At 39.8% G+C, this 17,893-nt stretch overlaps 3 protein-coding genes across 3 annotated transcripts in view; all 3 read right to left on the bottom strand.

Annotated features, from left to right (window-relative positions):
* Positions 1–2,640, bottom strand: part of LOC306893686 (butyrophilin subfamily 1 member A1-like) — a 37,057-nt gene extending 34,417 nt beyond the window's left edge. The window contains exons 1-2 of the mRNA XM_079455637.1: positions 2,497–2,640; positions 1,524–1,575 (exon numbers count right to left, since the gene is read on the bottom strand). The gene's annotated coding sequence lies outside the window, so the exon portion shown is untranslated. The remainder of the gene's footprint in view (positions 1–1,523; positions 1,576–2,496) is intronic.
* A 559-nt stretch (positions 2,641–3,199) lies between these two features.
* On the bottom strand, positions 3,200–8,644 carry LOC306893693 (butyrophilin subfamily 1 member A1-like). Its single transcript, XM_079455644.1, has 8 exons — positions 8,329–8,644; positions 7,928–7,996; positions 7,416–7,790; positions 6,593–6,694; positions 6,478–6,510; positions 6,058–6,099; positions 5,925–5,951; positions 3,200–5,675 (listed from the first exon to the last, which is right to left on the bottom strand). The coding sequence occupies exons 2-8, from the start codon at positions 7,977–7,979 to the stop codon at positions 5,101–5,103; spliced, it is 1,206 nt and encodes a 401-aa protein (XP_079311770.1). The 5' UTR covers positions 7,980–7,996; positions 8,329–8,644; the 3' UTR covers positions 3,200–5,100.
* A 593-nt stretch (positions 8,645–9,237) lies between these two features.
* On the bottom strand, positions 9,238–16,977 carry LOC306893687 (butyrophilin subfamily 2 member A1-like). Its single transcript, XM_079455638.1, has 9 exons — positions 16,854–16,977; positions 16,571–16,639; positions 16,149–16,499; positions 15,706–15,981; positions 13,607–13,705; positions 13,114–13,251; positions 12,913–12,945; positions 12,758–12,784; positions 9,238–10,521 (listed from the first exon to the last, which is right to left on the bottom strand). Exons 1-9 carry the CDS (start codon positions 16,870–16,872, stop codon positions 9,977–9,979), a joined length of 1,557 nt encoding a protein of 518 aa, XP_079311764.1. The 5' UTR covers positions 16,873–16,977; the 3' UTR covers positions 9,238–9,976.
* Positions 16,978–17,893: the final 916 nt, after the last annotated feature.

Consider the following 17,893-nt stretch of genomic DNA (forward strand, 5'->3'; position numbering starts at 1 on the left):
TCGCCGGTTCCCGCCTCCTTCCTTCTCATCTTACGAACTTTGCTACATTGGTGCCGAAACCCGGGAGGAAGGAGGGGCATGCTGTCGAAGAGCCCTTGCTGCCGAGAGGCATCGTGGTGCGGAGGAGTTCGGGCAGCGCGGACAAGGGACGTCCGCCGGCGGCTGCCCGAGGCGGTGGTGCTGGACCAAGAAAAATCGGCTGGGACGGAGAGCCCGCTGCCGTGCTCCTGGGCCGAGGTGGGATGGCGGCCTTAAGGAGGGAGCGGAGGGGTCGTCGCCGTTGGCCGTGGGCCGGAATCCTGTGTCCAACAACTATGAGGGTGAGGAACAGGAAACGGGGGACCCGCTACTGGCTGCCCTCACGCGGAGGGCCATCGCCAACCGCCAGGAGGTGAAGGAGGATCGGGACGTCCCCCCGACGTCCAGCACTACCGCATCGCACCGCGAGGAAGAGCCTCTCGGCTGGGCTGAGGACCGAGTGACAGCGTGTCAGGGAACCGGACAATTTTTTTTCTTTTCCTCTCTCCCCTCTCTCGTCCCTGTCGCTCCGGGGGCTCCCGTCTCCATTCTTTCGTCTCGTCGGTGCATACCCCCAGGCGCTGCCGACTCCGCCTGTAAGGGGTGATGGGGGTATGTGGTGAGGAAGGCGGGACGAGAGCCGTGACGCGGGGCCGGTGGCATGAGTGATAAGTGCAATCAGCTGTGCGCGCACAGATCCCGCATCTTATCACGGAGGAGATTGGGAGCTTAAATGGATGTTCGTCAGGACTGTTGACGAGAGAGGACCGGGCCCTAAACTGTGTTTAGTTGGTGTATGTTTTATGGCCGGCAGTCTACCGTGAGGTGGCTGTCGGCAACTTCCGTGTTTATTGTTTGTTTATGTTTAATTAAAGTTTTATTATTTGAATGTTCGCCGGTTCCCGCCTCCTTCCTTCCCATCTTACGAACTTTGCAACAGAGAACATTATAGTTGCATACCTTTATCTTTTCAGCATGCAGGGGCGCCAATTTGCCAATTCCCCACACAATGAATGAATGATAGATAATAGATAACCGATTTGCGGCGGCCCAGAGTTTTTTTTACTGCTCGTGCCGGTGCCGCCCCCCACGTGACATGAAAAAATGCCGCCCGGGCGACTGCCCGGTTCGCCCGTGCCTAAAACCGCCACTGATCACAGGAGCTGAAGGACCGATCACCTTGTACTAATCTGATATGAGATTCATGTGAAACATTTCATTTGTTACAACACTCAGTTATAATGAATTATGCTGATGATTTGTTTTATTTCTAAATGTGTCAGTGATGTACAGTGTTGTGTATCAAACATGATCATAAGAGACAATATGACGTCTGTCCTGCTCTCTACAGAGAGACACTTCAAGTGCTCGACACTTCAGAGTAAAAACATTTTAAATGTTATTTCTTCTGAAACTTTTGATGCAAACATGAATCCAATATTGTTTTATTGAATATTATATCATCTCACTCATATTTTACACATGTAAACAAAGTAAACATTTACCTGATTGTGTAATTCCAGTAATGGATGAACTTCATCTCTGAACAACACGTCACTGAAAATAAAAGGTGGCAAAAAACATGTATTCAAATATCAGTTCACACAGATGATATAAGACAATTTTACATTAGAATCCTATCATTCAGCCAGTTGGATCCTCAGGGCCGGCAGGTAAATACCGAGGTGTCCTTGAGCAAGGCACCTTACCCCACTTCCTCCCCGGTTGCTGCAGTGATAGCTGCCCACTGCTCCGGGTGTACGTGTGTTCACTACTCTCTGGATGGGTTAAATGCAGAGGTCACATTTCAGGTATGGTTCACCATAACTGACAAATAGGTCACTTTTACTTTCACTTTCACTTCACTTAACTCAGTGGAAAGTTGACAACACCTACTGGCCGTCTCAGTTCTGCATTTAAAGTAAGCGTAATATTTCCCATTAAAAGGACCGCTGTATCAATTCAATTTGGCCCACATTTGAATTAGTTCCCCGTGTGAAAAATGATCTAGTATACTTTATGTACTACAGTAAACTACTAAAACTCATAGACACTGGTGTTGTTGAGTCTGACCATAATAAATATTTAAGTATACTACAGTATTTGCTACAATTTATCCAATTACTACAGTAAATACAACAACATGTTCTAGTGCAAAGTATAATACAGTTTACTATAGTAAATACAAATGGTTTAATCTAAATTTGTGTTTTTTGTATAGATTTGAATTATATGGCACAGCATTAAGATACTTCAGCTGGTATTTTATCTTAAGACATGTTTATGGTACTGTTGCAACCTTAATAGAAACAGAGTTCAGAAAGAGTTTGTTCATCTGTCAATCTGTCAAAGATCATATTGAACCACAAACTCATGAAATGCACTATATCACACATACATCTACACAATATCAACGCTTCAGAAGAAATCAATAAAAACTGAATATACGACAGTCAGATATTTATAGTTTATACTCACAAACATTAGTGAGATGCATCACATCAGGAGTCAATGAATAAAGACGTCCCGTCTGGAGTCTGTGAATACTAAAGTTAGGATGTGTGTCCTGAAAACATCTCAAGACAAAAGAGATTCTTCAGAACTTAACCAGAGTTCCTGAGAACTGATTTAGTTTATGTTTTACGAGGATGAATGTCACACTCCTCACATTATTGTGGTGTTTGTGGGTGGGGTAAACCCTACGGGTTTGGCTGTATGGCAGTTTCCACAATCCTTGTGGTGACATTTTTTGGTTACCACGAGGAAACAAGCTTATAAATCATTTTGAAAAACTAAAAGAGCAGAAGTTTTGTGCGATTGTTAGGTTTAGGAGTAGGGTTATAAGATATACAGTGTGTGTGTGTTCATCTTCACATTTAAACTGAACTATAGAGTTTATAACTAACTTTGGTATTTAGTGGAGTGGTGTGATGTTACTTTAATAAACAATTATTTACCTGCTTTATAACGTCAGACAGGTTTTTAAACGGACTGCATCTGTAATTAACAAAACGTGTTGTTTTACATTACAAACTTGAGAAATGTACTGAGAACCATCAAAGAATAAAACTTCTGAAATGCAATTAATAAGAAAACAAGACAATTGAAATAATCCTCAGAGGCGACACAGAATCAATAAGATCTATCAATACACATCATACAGTACAAACAGCCTGACTGACAGAATCATTTTAATATTTTTGACCCGTATTTGAGCCGATGGACTTGTGGTTAGTGCTCCAACTTCTGTCCCGCCTCGAGGACCTTTCCTGACCCCACTCCCTTCTGTCTCCCACTTCACCTCCTATCCTCTATGTTCAAAAAAACATCAAAAACAACATCGAAAAGTCAAAAGTTTGGTTCACAAACGTTGAACCAAAAACAATTGCGAAATGAAGATGTCAAAAATCAAGTTAAGTTTGCATTGCAGGCTTATTGGAAGACAAGCTGAACAAAACGATCAATAACTAGAACAGATTTATACAACCGGTACTTGAACTAACCCAGAACCCCAGTAAGTGTCATGTGTGTCCAGCAGAGGGCAGAAGTGTTTTATACAAGAGTACTAAATAGCCTTCACCTCTGTACTCAATAAAATGGTGGACAATCTAAATTCACTACCAAATGATTTCACACTGAAGAGTCTTCTGTGACATCCATGATTTTGGGGCACATGAGTTTATAAACATGACGCTTACAATAAACACTAATGATAGATTCAGTGTGTTAAGGACATTGAATATTTGTTTGACGTTGACACTTGTTTAAGTTGACGAGTTTATGCTACACTGAATTACATTGAGTTAAATAATACATGTAATAGGCTATAAATAAAGAAAAGCTGAAATACAAAGTTATATTTTATGCATATTGTCTGTACATCAATTTCACGTTGTAATTTGGTTACATGTTGAAAAGATTGAACTATACTGCAGACTTGGGTGTCAGAGGGGAAGAACAGCCGTCGAGAGACGAAGTGATGTTATAATAAAATGAACAAAGTTCATTATAGAGCGAAAACATAGCTGCGTTCACATGCCCATTCTCACTCTCTAGAGTTCACTATACGTCTAACTCTGTCCGACTTTGTCTAACTAGAAACACATTGAGCAGGTGTTGTTATATTACTATAGACAGTGTAAAATTACTGCTTCACAGCATTGTCTCGTGATGTTATTATGAACCAAAGAATGAGACCAATGCAAACTCATATCTACTTGTGAAGACAATACAAATGCAGCATCCAACAGAATGTAGAATATAACAAAGAAGTGAATATAATCTATAACTAATAAAGTATAGCAAAGTAAAGAATCCTATAAAAGAATATAAAGGATAAAGAAAAAAAAGAACACACACACAAACAGTACAAAAGTAGGTTTTTCTGTTGTAAACAATTGTGTGCTGTAATTGTAGTTGAATCATTGGTTTTAAAGGTATTAATGGTGATAACAGATCACAATGTTCTACAATGCAGAACACAAAAGAAGATATTTTGAAGAGTGTTGACAACTGAACAACAATGAACACAAAAGCACTGAGACGTTTCTTTTGTGTTTCACTGTAGAAATAAGTCACGTGCAGATTTACAACCACACTAGAGAGAATAAATAAAATCATCTATTTTAAATCATTTTATTTTACTTTTGGGTGAACTGTCACTGAACTATCACATGATGATGATTGTCATATCATATTCATAAATTATACATTATAGTCTGAATCCAAAAGTCTTGCTTTGGAAAAACCTGTGCACAAATTCATTTATATTTACATTTACATGTGTATGAAAAGGATGACTTGAAGTAAAAAGGCTAATGAAGAAAAGCAGACAGTAAGAGCTCAGAATAGATGTGAACTCCGTCAATATTGTCTAAAGATCACATCAGGACGAGACCTCAAGAATCAGACTGATATAATGCACAACATGGTTCCTATAGCTCTGATGACTTTACCATTATTACAAAATGTCATTTTTGGCTGGCAGTGTAAACACACATTTATGGTTTTAGCAAACATTATTCAAAGCATCTTTGAGGGCTTCCTTCTATACATCATTGGTCAGAATGTCAACACAATACATTACGTGTTCTTGTGTGAATCTCCCACAGGAGAGCGATCACTACAGAAGATGAGTGGGGAAGAGTTTTTAGACCATTTATAACCCAAAGAAACGAAAGGATATATTTTCTCATTAAAAGATTGATCAGTAAAAGAGTAAATATGACTCATGGACTCCACATCATAAAATGAGACTCGACTCTTCACATAATCCACAAACACACCGATCCTCTCAGGCTTCACACTCAGAGAAAGAAGAACATATGAATCCTCACAGGCCCACAAACTGAAAGTGCCTTTAGCCACAGACCAGTATCCATTCTGAGGAGTCAGACTGACCGGCCCCTTCCTGCTGACAGATTCTCTGGCCACGCCCACATACCACTCGACCATCCCCTCCACCTGAACCTCATAATAAAAAACCCCTGAAGAGAATCCTTCATGTCCAACAACACCCAGATAGTTATCAAACGTGTTATTTGGCTCTTCATCTTGATTCTCTTCTGTTTGGTCTTTGTTTTCATATCTCACTTGTTTCCCATCATGAGACACAATGAGACGAGGATGAGCTGAATCAGCATCCAGAGTCACATTCACTGTTAAAATATGAAGAATTCTGTTTAACACATGAATGATGGCATAATGATGAGAATAAGAATAATAGTTTTTCTTTACAGAGAAATAAACAAACACAAACACATTGAATGAGAAAATAAGACCAATCTAAACACTGTAACAAAACACCACACGGATGAAACATGATAACAAACACATTTAATGTGATGAGAAACCATATAAATTAACCTGTAACAGCTAAAACACTTCAATGATGTGATCAAACTTACCCGCATGTTTTCTTAACAGTGATGTCACTAAAAAGATTCATAACAGAAAGAGAGTTAAGATTTCTGACATCAAGAATTCACAATAAAATATTCTGTAATAAATCATCTGATGAGGCATTTAAAACAAATTCACCACTTTCAGTCTTATCCTCTCTCAGTAAAAGTGTGTCACGCTCTGAAAAAGTGAAAAGACAAGAGAAAACGTAATAAAGAATATAAAACACAAGAAATCACAAACAAACATGAACATTTTCATAAGACTCGGCTTTAATATTTGCAATCTGATCATTGACAACATTGAGCTTTCTTTAAAAAACAGAAATTGTATTTAATCTAAACAAGCTAACTTATGTTGACCCAAACAAATAAATTACTTTATAAATAAGTAACACTTCACAATAAGGTTGTTTTTGTAAACATACTGTATTTGTTTTACTGTTAAATCCAATATAACCCTTTATAATGTGATGTCCAATAATGAAGAATTCAGTTCACCAAACAGTTTCATGTTCAGAGTTTATCAAGAACTTAAACAACACAAGAGACAAATTACCCTCATTTATTCTCTGGGGCTCCGTCTGTAGTCCTGAAGAGAAAACAGCATTAAAATAAAACATATTATAACTCAACAACTGAAAACAGACGGCGTTATTTGACATGAACGTCACCTCTCTGTTTATAGACGACTACAACGATCAGCATCACAGCGATCAAACTGAGCACAACAGCAAATGAAATCACTGAAGACTTCCAGGAGTAAAACATTTCACCTGTAAAACAAAACTGAGACTGTTTATTCTTCATTTATGAATATAATCAGTTTCATCAGACGTGTGCGCCCAGACTGCAGTCTGTGTTTTGCTATGGTCTAATAATAATAACTATTTAGCCTATATTTTATTTTATTTATGCTAATAATCATTTTTATTATTATTTAATTGTATAATAGTTCAAAAATCATTGAATTAAATAAACAATTTGTTGAAATGGTCCTGTGTTTAAAGAAATTGTATCTAGACATCTAGTGGTTGATCTTGGTAACTTCGTCTAAATTCTAATTATTGGAGAGAAGTTTAGCCTAGTAAAGGTTGTTCTTGGTTTTCAGAAATAATAACGTTTGTTTATTCTCTTTTCTCAAACTAACTCTAGGTATATTATAACACAAACCCTTTACAAAGTTACACGGTGTCGAGCGATTTGGGTTTTTCTCTCACAGTCACAGTATTATGGTCAATAACATCTTAACGTGACATTACATTTAAGTTATTATATCATTTATTTTCTGTTTTCATCATCATCTTGTACAACTACTCAACCAGCAATAAATCTCATCATGTTTCTGACTATGGAACACGTCAGCATTTAAATCCATCATTAGCCTCCAAGCGGCTAAATGTGCTCGATATAACATGTGTGTCTATTCACAATAGAAGGATGGTTAGATGAGGGTCGGATGGATGGAGAAATTCTTTATGTAACTGAACAACTAACCTCCATCAATGTTATTATGTCCGCCTTCAACTTTCAGATCAACAGTGACGTCATCACTCCAGGATTCAGACTGAATGAAACACTTGTAAAGTCCTTCATCAGAGATTTGGACTCTTGAGAGTTTGAGTGATGTGTTTCCTTTCTCTAGTTCTTCTTTAAACACTTGAGTTCTTCCTCTGTACGACTGAAGCTGATCTGTGTTTATGTCTTTATGATCTTCATACAGATGAACTATTGAGTCTTTGAGATCAAGTCTGATCCACTGGACTCTCATGTTCACAGCACTGATGTTGGGTTTGATAGAACACGGCAGAATCACATCTTCACCAGATACAGTCATCACAGGAGCTGAAGGACCGATCACCTCGTACTCATCTGATATGAGATTCATGTGAATTATTGACACACAAGTCACTGAGATTCAGACAATTTTATGCATGCAAAACTCTTTTATGAATTATTGCAGCGTTTCTCTCTCATATTTTACACACATGAACACAATAAACGTTTACCTGAATCTGTAATTCCACCAATAATCAGTAAAACCACACAGATGAACTTCATCTCCGAATAACACGTCACTAAAAAAGGAATAAAGTGCTATAAATAGACAGTTCCACAGATGATAAGAGAACATTATACCGTAACATACTAACAACAGAAGTCATTTAAAGAAGTCATATAATGTCAGTCTGTCAGGAGAGAACTGGTTAAACTGCTGAAGATCATGAGCTATAAACTGAGTTTGTTCATCTGTCAATCTGTCAAAGATCGTATTTAAATAAAGACTCATGATATGGTTTCTATATCACACAAACTGTAGATCTACACGATATCAGCGCTTTAGTACATTTATAAGTAAAACATAACAGAATCTGTATAATATTGTCAGACATTTATTGTCCATACTCACAAACACTGTAATAACAGTGAGATACATCACATCACATCAGGTGTCAATGAATAAAGACGTCTCGTCCCGTCTGGAGTCTGTGAAGTGTGAACATAAAACTGAGTTTCTAAAGTGTTTCTACCTGCACTCAAATGTCTGAGTTCCTGAAAACTGATTTAGTTTTAAACCCTTCAAGTTATTCTAGCAGATCAACAGGGTGAGAAAACCAGTCTGAGTGTGTGTCTGTGTGTGTGTGTGTGTGTGTGTGTGTGTACTATGTGTGTATGTGTGTGTGTGTGCGTGTGTGCATGTATGTGTGTGTGTGTGTACTGTGTGTGTATATTACTTGTTTATTTAGTTTTTTGAGTGATGCCATTTAAGTTGAACAAACTGGTGTTTCTCTCCTCACTTTTATAAAACCTCAAACTGTTGGCATCTGCGACTTGATCAGTTGGTGATACTAAACCTGTTCTTTTACATTCTTAAACATTAAATGTTTCACAAGATGTGACATGTGACATCGTTCATTCAATGAGCTAAAGAAAGATCGTTCTGTGCTGTTTAAGCGTAACCATTTCAATCAGATACTTCAATCGCAAACAATGTAAGACAGATATATAAAAACATACAAATATTGACAATCTCTTATAAAATTCATTATCCTCTGACTTGTCTTGAGCTACTGATGCCCTTGTTTTTCGCTCTCCGTGTCTTTGTTTGTGTTTAGTGAGAGAGGTGATTTAAAACTGTAAAAATTGCCCATCTTTCCAAAATACCTCAGAAAGGAAAACAAAACCAAACTCTAAACTCCAAATCAAAGAATTAAATCTGGAACAATAAACATGCAAATAAACTGAAGTTAGATCTGTGACAGAACTTCAATCAAATTCAGCTAAAGAAAACTAATGTCATCACACTGACTCCAAACTTATCCTGAAATACTTTTATTAAACACAAACAGTTCTTCATCAGGTCTGTTTATCTTCAGAGGACTTCACAAAGTGACAATATACACTAGATGTTTGAAATGACCAAAGGGCGAGTAAATGATGACAGAAGTTTCATTTTTGTGTGAACTGTCCCTTTCATCTCAGGTCCTTAAGAAACCGCTTGATAAACTGACAAGAACATATTTCAGCAGATACAACATTCATTTCATTTTGGTTAGTTTGTTTGAATTGTCTGTGGTAAAAACCTCAATCCCCAGAGTTATATTTGTGTTGATAGTTTATAAAGTTTACTTTTATCCTCAAATGTAAAGAATGAGCAACTCTGAACTTTTGAACAGAAGTGAATGTTTGGGAGAAAACATGCTGTAGATTTAATGAAGAATTAAGAAAGAGACAAAAGAGTAATGAAGAATAAACACATTGAAGAGATGATTTATGAAGTAACAGTAAAAGTGAAAGATTGACACAGATGTTTATCACAGTGTGTTCTTAACTGTGCTCATATACTGATATAATGTTGAGTCTCACACACACATTCATCTATTGTCTCTATTTAACATGAATAAAGACAAACTGAAGTCATGAGTTTATATTTCTCGTCTTTAATCCTGAACCAGAATTTACAATCACAAGATCCTGTTGTTCATGAACATGTTTATTCTGTTCTCTGTCTGTTATTCTCTCCTCCCTTTATATTCAGATCAGATATTTATCAGATCTCATGAGAGATCACTGCAGATGATGAGTGAACCAGAGCCGTTATATGATTCATTACCGAAAGAAAAAACAAGATATAGTTTCTCAGTGAAAGATTGATCAGTAAAAGAGTAAATATGACACATGGACTTCACATCATAAAATGAGACTCGACTCTTCTCATAATCCACAAACACACCGATCCTCTCAGGCTTCACACTCAGAGAAAGACCAAGAAGATTCTCATCAGCATAAAACTTCCCATCTCTCAAACCTACAGTCCAGTATCCATTCTGAGGATTCAGACTGATCGCTCCCTTCCTCTGAGCAGATTCTCTGGTCACACCCACTCGCAACGCATTTACCCCCTTCACCTGCACCTCAAGATAAAAACACACTGAAGAGAATCCTTCATTTCCAACAACACAGAACTCTTCATCAAACTTGTTTTGTCCTGTATCTTCATTCTTCCCTGTTTCATGTTGTTTGTCTTCATATCTCACTTGTTTTCCATCAGGAGACACAATGAGACGAGGATGAGCTGAATCAGCATCCAGAGTCACATTCACTGTTAAAATATGAAGAATTCTGTTTAACACATGAATGATGTCATAATGATGAGAATATTAGTCTGTTTAACACATGAATGATGTCACAATGATGAGAATAAGAATATTAGTTTGTGCTTTTCTAGAAACAAAACATAATCACAGAAAATAAACTGATATATAATAAAAGATCAAACTAACAGAGATGATAAACAAACTCAACATGACAAGACCAATGTAACAAGAGAGCCTCGCATCCCGGCTCTCGTCCCACCTACCTCGCTACATACCCCCATCGCCCCTCACAGGCCTGGGGTACCCTGAGACTGTGCTTGCTGCCCCCCTCCCTAGGGGGATGGGGTGTCGCGCGGCCTCGCAGATCTATCCCCTGGGGGTATGCACCGACGAGACGAGAGAACAGAGATGGGCGACGGTCCGGTAGCTCATCATCTTATGCTCCGCAATCTCCTCCGTGATACGAGACCGGTGCGTTAGTGTTAACGAGCGTCAGCTGTACCCGCACCGGTCTCGTATCACGGAGGAGATTGCGGAGCATAAGAGGACGAGCGACCGGACCGTCGCCCATCTCCGTCAGTGAGAGAGGTGAGATGACTGCATTGCATCCCATCTCTCGTCCAGCTTACCTCGCTACAAACAACAAGAGAAACTGACAGATACGAGACACTATTCAATGACAATACAACTATAGAAAGAGTCACAGATTTACATAATTATGAGTCCAGTTGTGTTCAGATGAAGAAAAGAAGAAAAGAAGAAGACCTGTACATCTAAGATGACATCAGGATGAGTAAATGATGAGTTTCATTTCATTTCTGGGTGAAATATTCCTTTAAGACTTTAAGAGTAAATCTACAGTCTTGTTCTGGTGTGTTTCTATAGAGTGTCAACGTCACAGTTTCAGTCTTTGTATCATGAGTGAATATAAGGTGACTTTCCAAAAGACTTCTTCAGTAGATCAGAAGGAGTTTGGTGTCAGGATAAGATCATAATGGGGTTTTGATGTTGAATGGAGTATGATAAAGGTCTCCAGGGGTCTCCAGGGGTCTCCAGCGGTCTAGCGAGACCTCTCAGTCCAGTTTCACAGAAAGGGTTTATCTTAAATCAGGACTAGGCATAAATTAGAATGAGCTTTTATAAAGTTAAGACTATCGGTTTAAATCATGTCTGTGAAACCAAGCACTAGAGAACTGAACTCTAATCTTGGATCTGCAGAATCTAATATTTGTAGTTGTAGTCGTGTCTATTATTCACAAGGTTTGTGTGATTTCTTTTTGTGATTTTGATTTCTTGTCACTGTTGTCTTTGGTTTGTTTACTGTTAGACTTAGTTTACTGATATCACTTTGAATAAAACAGTCCAATAGGCTTAATTTGTCAGTGTAATGATAATGGACAGTTTTGGTATTAGTTTATAATTGTCTTATTCTTCAAAAAATAGTTTGCCCCATTTCTATGTGATCTTGAACCGAATGTTTGCTTTTTTGCAGCCAAATTAGTAATTATCTCATTGAACAAGTATATACTTTCTTAGTCTTAATAGTTTTGTCATAGACCAGGATGAGAAGAGGTGCCACTTATAAGCGTATAACGCAATGGGTGAAATCCGGGGAGGCAAACCGATCTGCGCCTGGCCAAACCAATCCCATATGAGCCAGACTGTGCGGGACTGGAGTCGCCATTCTCTGCGGGGCGTCGCCTGACTTGAGAGCGCGGCTCTCTGGTTCAGGTCGCCCGTGATAAATGTGGCTCACAGGAATATTGGTCACCTGCTGACTCCATATGTGGAGGCGTCGGGTGTAATGCGACATCTGCCGTGAGAGTATGCCGCCTTGCTGATTGATGTACGCCACGGCAGTCGTGCTGTCCGACTGGACTAGCACGTGTTTGTCCTGCAGGAGGGGCCGGAGACAAGGACAGCCAACAACTCTAGGCAGTTGATATTTGATGTGCATCAAACCGAGAGGGATCACCCCTGTCGAGGACGCCATGTGCTACAGGAGCCTTGGAAAGTTCAGTGGAGCCATGGAAGTCTATCTGATCAATCTCAGACAGTTCAGCATCGACTGTGCACATTCGTTGGGGAGAAGTGCTGACATACGGACAAAGTCTATATAAAGATCCCGTAGCTCACTTCACATTGAGACACTGATGATTCAGTTTCCTGGGACCACAAACAATCACCTGTAACAGCTGTAGATCTAAAACACTTGAATCATGTGATCAAACTTTCACTTACCTGCATGTTTTCTTAACAGTGAAGTCACTAAAACACACAGACAGTGTTGAGTTATACAGAGTCCACAACAGACTTATACTTATGATCGATAACCCAAATATAAAACATTTAATAATGTATACCTTAAATTAATAAAGACATTAAAATCAATTCACCATTTGCAACAGTCCTCTGTAGTGGCTCACGCTCTGAAGAAAATTTAAAGTAAAGAAAAAACTGAAATAAAATATAGAAAATACAAAAGAAACATGTACAAACATAAACATTTTAATAGGATTTCATATTTGAATCATTAAATACTCAGTTGACCAAACAACAATTTATCAACCACTTAAAAAGGCAGGAGATAAAATTACCATTCACTATTCTCTGGTCTTCTTTATGTATTCTCTGGTCCTCTCTCAGTATTCTCTGGTCCTCTCTCTGTATTCTCTGGTCCTCTCTCTGTATTCTTTGTTTCTCACTCTGTATTGTCTGGTCCTCTCGCTGTTGTTCTGAAGTGAAAACAGCATTGAAAAAATATATTTACGACTTCAGAACAGGAATAACAAACACACTATATTATTATTATTTCAAGATTTGCTCTCATGTGATGATGGTGTTTGTATATTGTCCTGTATTGATCCTGTATATCGTGTGTTTAGTTTAGTTTCCAGCACAGATCATAAAACTTGAGAAGTGAAATATCTCAAATGTGTGTTTAACTGAAGATAAGATGAATCTAAACCTATATAAAGTTGCTTTTATAAAACTGTAAGAAACATCATTCAAAAGCACTCCATGAGATATCTACACACTAAATATACATAATTAATACATATTAAATATGATAAAACACATGAATGTTACCTCTCTTTTTACAGACAAACACAAAGATCAGTATCACACTGAGAACAACAGCAAATGATATGAGAATCACTGAAGATCTCCAAGAGTGAAACATTTTACCTGTAAAACAAAACTGAGACTCAATGTTTACAGTCTAAAATAACTCAATTACACAATGTTTTTAATCCAATATTTTACATGTAAACTCAAGTACAGTGCAAACGTTGTGTTGAGAGACTGACTGTGGTTTGCTCTTGAGAACCTATTGTTTCAGAGGAATTTCAAAACGCCAATGGGTTTGACGAATAGCACACACACGCCAGTCTGCGCCCCGTACATACGGGTATAAAAGGAAGATGGCAGCAGTGGGGAGATCAACATGTGAGAAAATGTGTCAGCCCGAATAGGGGAACAGTACCCATGTGGGACAACCTCCGGCAGGGAGTTCACAGATTCACCAATAGGGAAATCAGGAGTGAGGAATTCAACACACGGGATGATCATGAAGGGGAGTCACAATGTATGGGGCAAATGGGCCTAGTATCGGGGTCCACCTGAGCAGGGGTGACTCTACCAATACTGGACTCGGTTTTAACAGACTGCTCCGCCCAGTCCGTTAACCAAATCCCAATGCTTAGTGATGCCCGCACTTCGCCCTAAGGGGGGAAAGTAGGGAGGCTAAATAGCGCGCTAGACTCACCTGAAAAGGGGAGAAGGCGCTTCCGCAGGAGTACACCCAAACCAGGTGCCCGTCCTATACGTTTGTAGCGCTTAGGACATGGTCTGACATTGGTTTCACTCGGAGGTTGTAAAACCCACAGTGTTACAAATGTGGCACCAGTGCCCACGAGGAGTGGAGTGGGCTCTCAATTGCCAGTTGGCACGCCCATCTAGGGACTGGTATGCCACAGCAATGGCATACACAATACAGTGCGCCAATCTCTGTTTGGAGTCAGCCCTCCCCTGGTGCTGTCCCCATAACAAACAAAAAGCTGCTCAGAGCTTCTAAGGATCTGTGTGCGATCCAGATAGAGGCGCAGTACGCGTAATGGACAAAACACGTTGGAGGTTGGGTCTTCCTCCCCAGAGGGAAGCGCCTGCAGGTTCACCACCTGATCCCGGAAGGGAGTGGTGGGAACCATAGGCACGTAACCGGGCCGGGGGAGAAGACCAGGAGGAGAAGAGGCGCCACTTATAAGCGTACAGACGCCTAGTGGGGGGACACTAGCCTGATAGGCGGTATCTCTGACCGCCGGCGGCAAGCAACTAAAGGTCTCCTCGTCCTGTCCAGGCATGGAGATTCCAGAGGCCTGGATTGGGGTGCCAAACCATGCCCTTCCCCTACAACAGAAGGTCCTTCGTCGGGGGAATTGGCCAAGGGGAGCTGTCGTAAGATCGGAAAGCAGGAGCTCAGCTATGGGGTTAGCTGTGGCCTAGTGGTTAGAGCGTTGGTTAGAGCGTTGTGATCAGAAGGTTGCTGGTTCGAATCTCAGTGCCAGCAGGTCATGACTGAAGAGCCCTTGAGCAAGGCACCTTACAATGTGCCACTGTGAAAATAACTACTTGTAAGTCGCTTTGGATAAAAGCATCTGCCAAAAGAATAAATGTAATTGTAAATGTGATCCCAGGGGAAGTCAGCTGCTCTAAGTCCAGCAGGAAAGAAGATTTGAAGACGATATTGCTTGACAACATGTGCTGCGCAGGTTCCGAAGAACAAAGGAATGGCTGCCGCCATCTTCCATTTATTCCCATATGTATGGGCCGGAGACTGGCGTGTGTGTGCCAAGGCCATTGGTGTTTTGAAATATCTCTCAGATAGGTTCTCAAGAGCAAACACCAGTCTGTCTCTCAACACAACGTAAAGAGACAGACTAAAGGGGAAAGATGTTTCACATCAACAAATATGTACAAAAGATCTGATGCTGTCAAAATTTCATAATGTCAAGAATCAGATATCTTCAAACATCTAAATGATGAAAATAACATCACGTGAGACTCCTGAAACCTCTTTAACTGATGTCAGTGATTATATTGAGTTCAGTTATGAATATGTTCATGTTTTCTACTGCTTGAAATGATCATGAGATCAGAGGAAATACAGAACTGAAATCTGTACTCACTGGATGTGATGATCTCAGCCTCCATCATGTGATGATTCATTCTGACTCTGCAGTGATATTTAGTGTCAGTGTTATATACAGTGATCATGTGTTTCACACTGAATCCATCTGTGTCATCTCTGTGTGTGTCTGTAGATTCAGATGTTAAATTGACTCCTTCACTGTTGAGCCACACAAGATCAGGTTCAGGGTTCCAGCCTTTAGATTCACACTGTAGACGAAGACCACCAGAAGCATCAAACCCATCTACAGTGATCACTGGAGGACGACCTACAGCTACACAAGACAATGATGACTAACATTGTTTATGAAGTTTCTTACTTTTGTTCAACTTGTTCAGGCATATTGGGATTCAAAAGAACAAAAGAAAAACACTAGAAACTAAATCATTAACAGCATCACTAAACTACTCATTCAATGTTAGTTTAAGTGGTTTTATTCACCTTCAACAGTGACATTAACAGTGACGTCATCATACCAGGATTTGTACCGAACGAAACAATTGTAAAGTCCTTCATCAGAGATTTGGACTCTTGAGAGTTTGAGTGATGTGTTTCCTTTCTGTAGTTCTTTTTTAAACACTTGAGTTCTTCCTCTGTACGACTGAAGCTGATCTGTGTTTATGTCTTTATGATCTTCATACCGATGAACTATTGAGCCTTTGAGATCAAATCTGAACCACTCGACTCTCATGTTCACAGCACTGATGTTGGGTTTGATAGAACACGGCAGAATCACATCTTCACCAGATACAGTCATCACAGGAGCTGAAGGACCGATCACCTCGTACTCATCTGATATGAGATTCATGTGAATTATTTCATATGTTACAACACTCAGTTATAATGAATTATGCTTCATTTACCTGATTTTGTAATTCCAGTAATAATCAGTAAAGCCACACAAATGAACTTCATCTCTGAATGACAAGTCACTGAAAAGAAAAACGCAAAAAAAAAAAACATGTATATGTAGAAACTGAGTTTATAAAGACTTTGTTTGTCTGTCAATGATCATATTTAAATACAAGCTCATGAAATGCTCTATATCACACAAACATCTACACAACATCAATGCTTCAAATAGAATTGAGACATAAATCATTAAATAACTGAATTTATATGAGACAGTCAGACGTTTATACTCACAAAAACTATTGAGATGCATCACATCACATCAGGTGTCAATGAATAAAGACGTCCTGTCTGGAGTCTGTGAACACTTAAGATCTCTGTTAGGACATGTGTCCTGAAAACATGTCAAGACAAAAGTGTTTCTTCAGAGCTTGACTGCATCTGTAACTTAAAGAGCCGTTTATACAAAGCCTGTTGTTTTACATTCCTTAAACTGAAGCTAAATGTGATGTGAAATCTTCTGAGAACCACCACAGAATGATTCTTATAAAATGTATTTCATTCAGTTTATTAATAAGCAAACAAGATATTTGAAATAATCCTCAGAGACGGCACAGCACTCATAAGATCTATCAATACACTGTGGCAAAACAGAGACGGATACAATTGCAACGGAGAGGAATGTTTCTGGTAGAAAGCCACACTTTTTGACCCACGACGTAGACGGGAGGCTTTGACCGGTAGCGATCGGCCTTGGCCTTCATGCGCCCCCCCGCTTGGAATAGAGTCTCACAGGCTCTAGTCCAAGTGCGGCGACACCTCTGGACGAAAGCGTGAGCGGAGGGGACCGCGACTTCGGACTCCAGACTCGGAAAAATTGGTGGCTGGTAACCTAAGCTACACTTAAACGGAGAGAGGCCCGTATATGACACTGGTAATGAGTTATGGGCGTACTCCACCATAGACAGTTGTTGGCTCCAGGACGAAGGATTCTTGGTTACCAAACATCGCAACATTCTCTCAAGATCCTGGTTGGCCCGCTCAGACTGACCATTGGTCTGGGGATGATAACCCGAAGACAAACTGACCGTAGCCCCAATAATTTATAGAACTCCTGCCAAAATTTGGATACAAACTGGGAACCCCTGTCAGAGACCACGTCCGTCGGGAGGCCATGTAACCGAAAGACATGACCGTGACCGCTGTCTCCTTGGCTGAAGGTAATTTGGGCAAGGGGATGAAATGTGCCGCCTTCGAAAACCGGTCCCCTCCGCTCACGCTTTCGTCCAGAGGTTTCCCCGCACTTGGACTAGAGCCCGTGAGACTCTACTCCG

This window comes from Barbatula barbatula (assembly GCF_947034865.1).
Source record: "Barbatula barbatula genome assembly, chromosome: 5".
Classification (NCBI taxonomy): domain Eukaryota; kingdom Metazoa; phylum Chordata; class Actinopteri; order Cypriniformes; family Nemacheilidae; genus Barbatula; species Barbatula barbatula.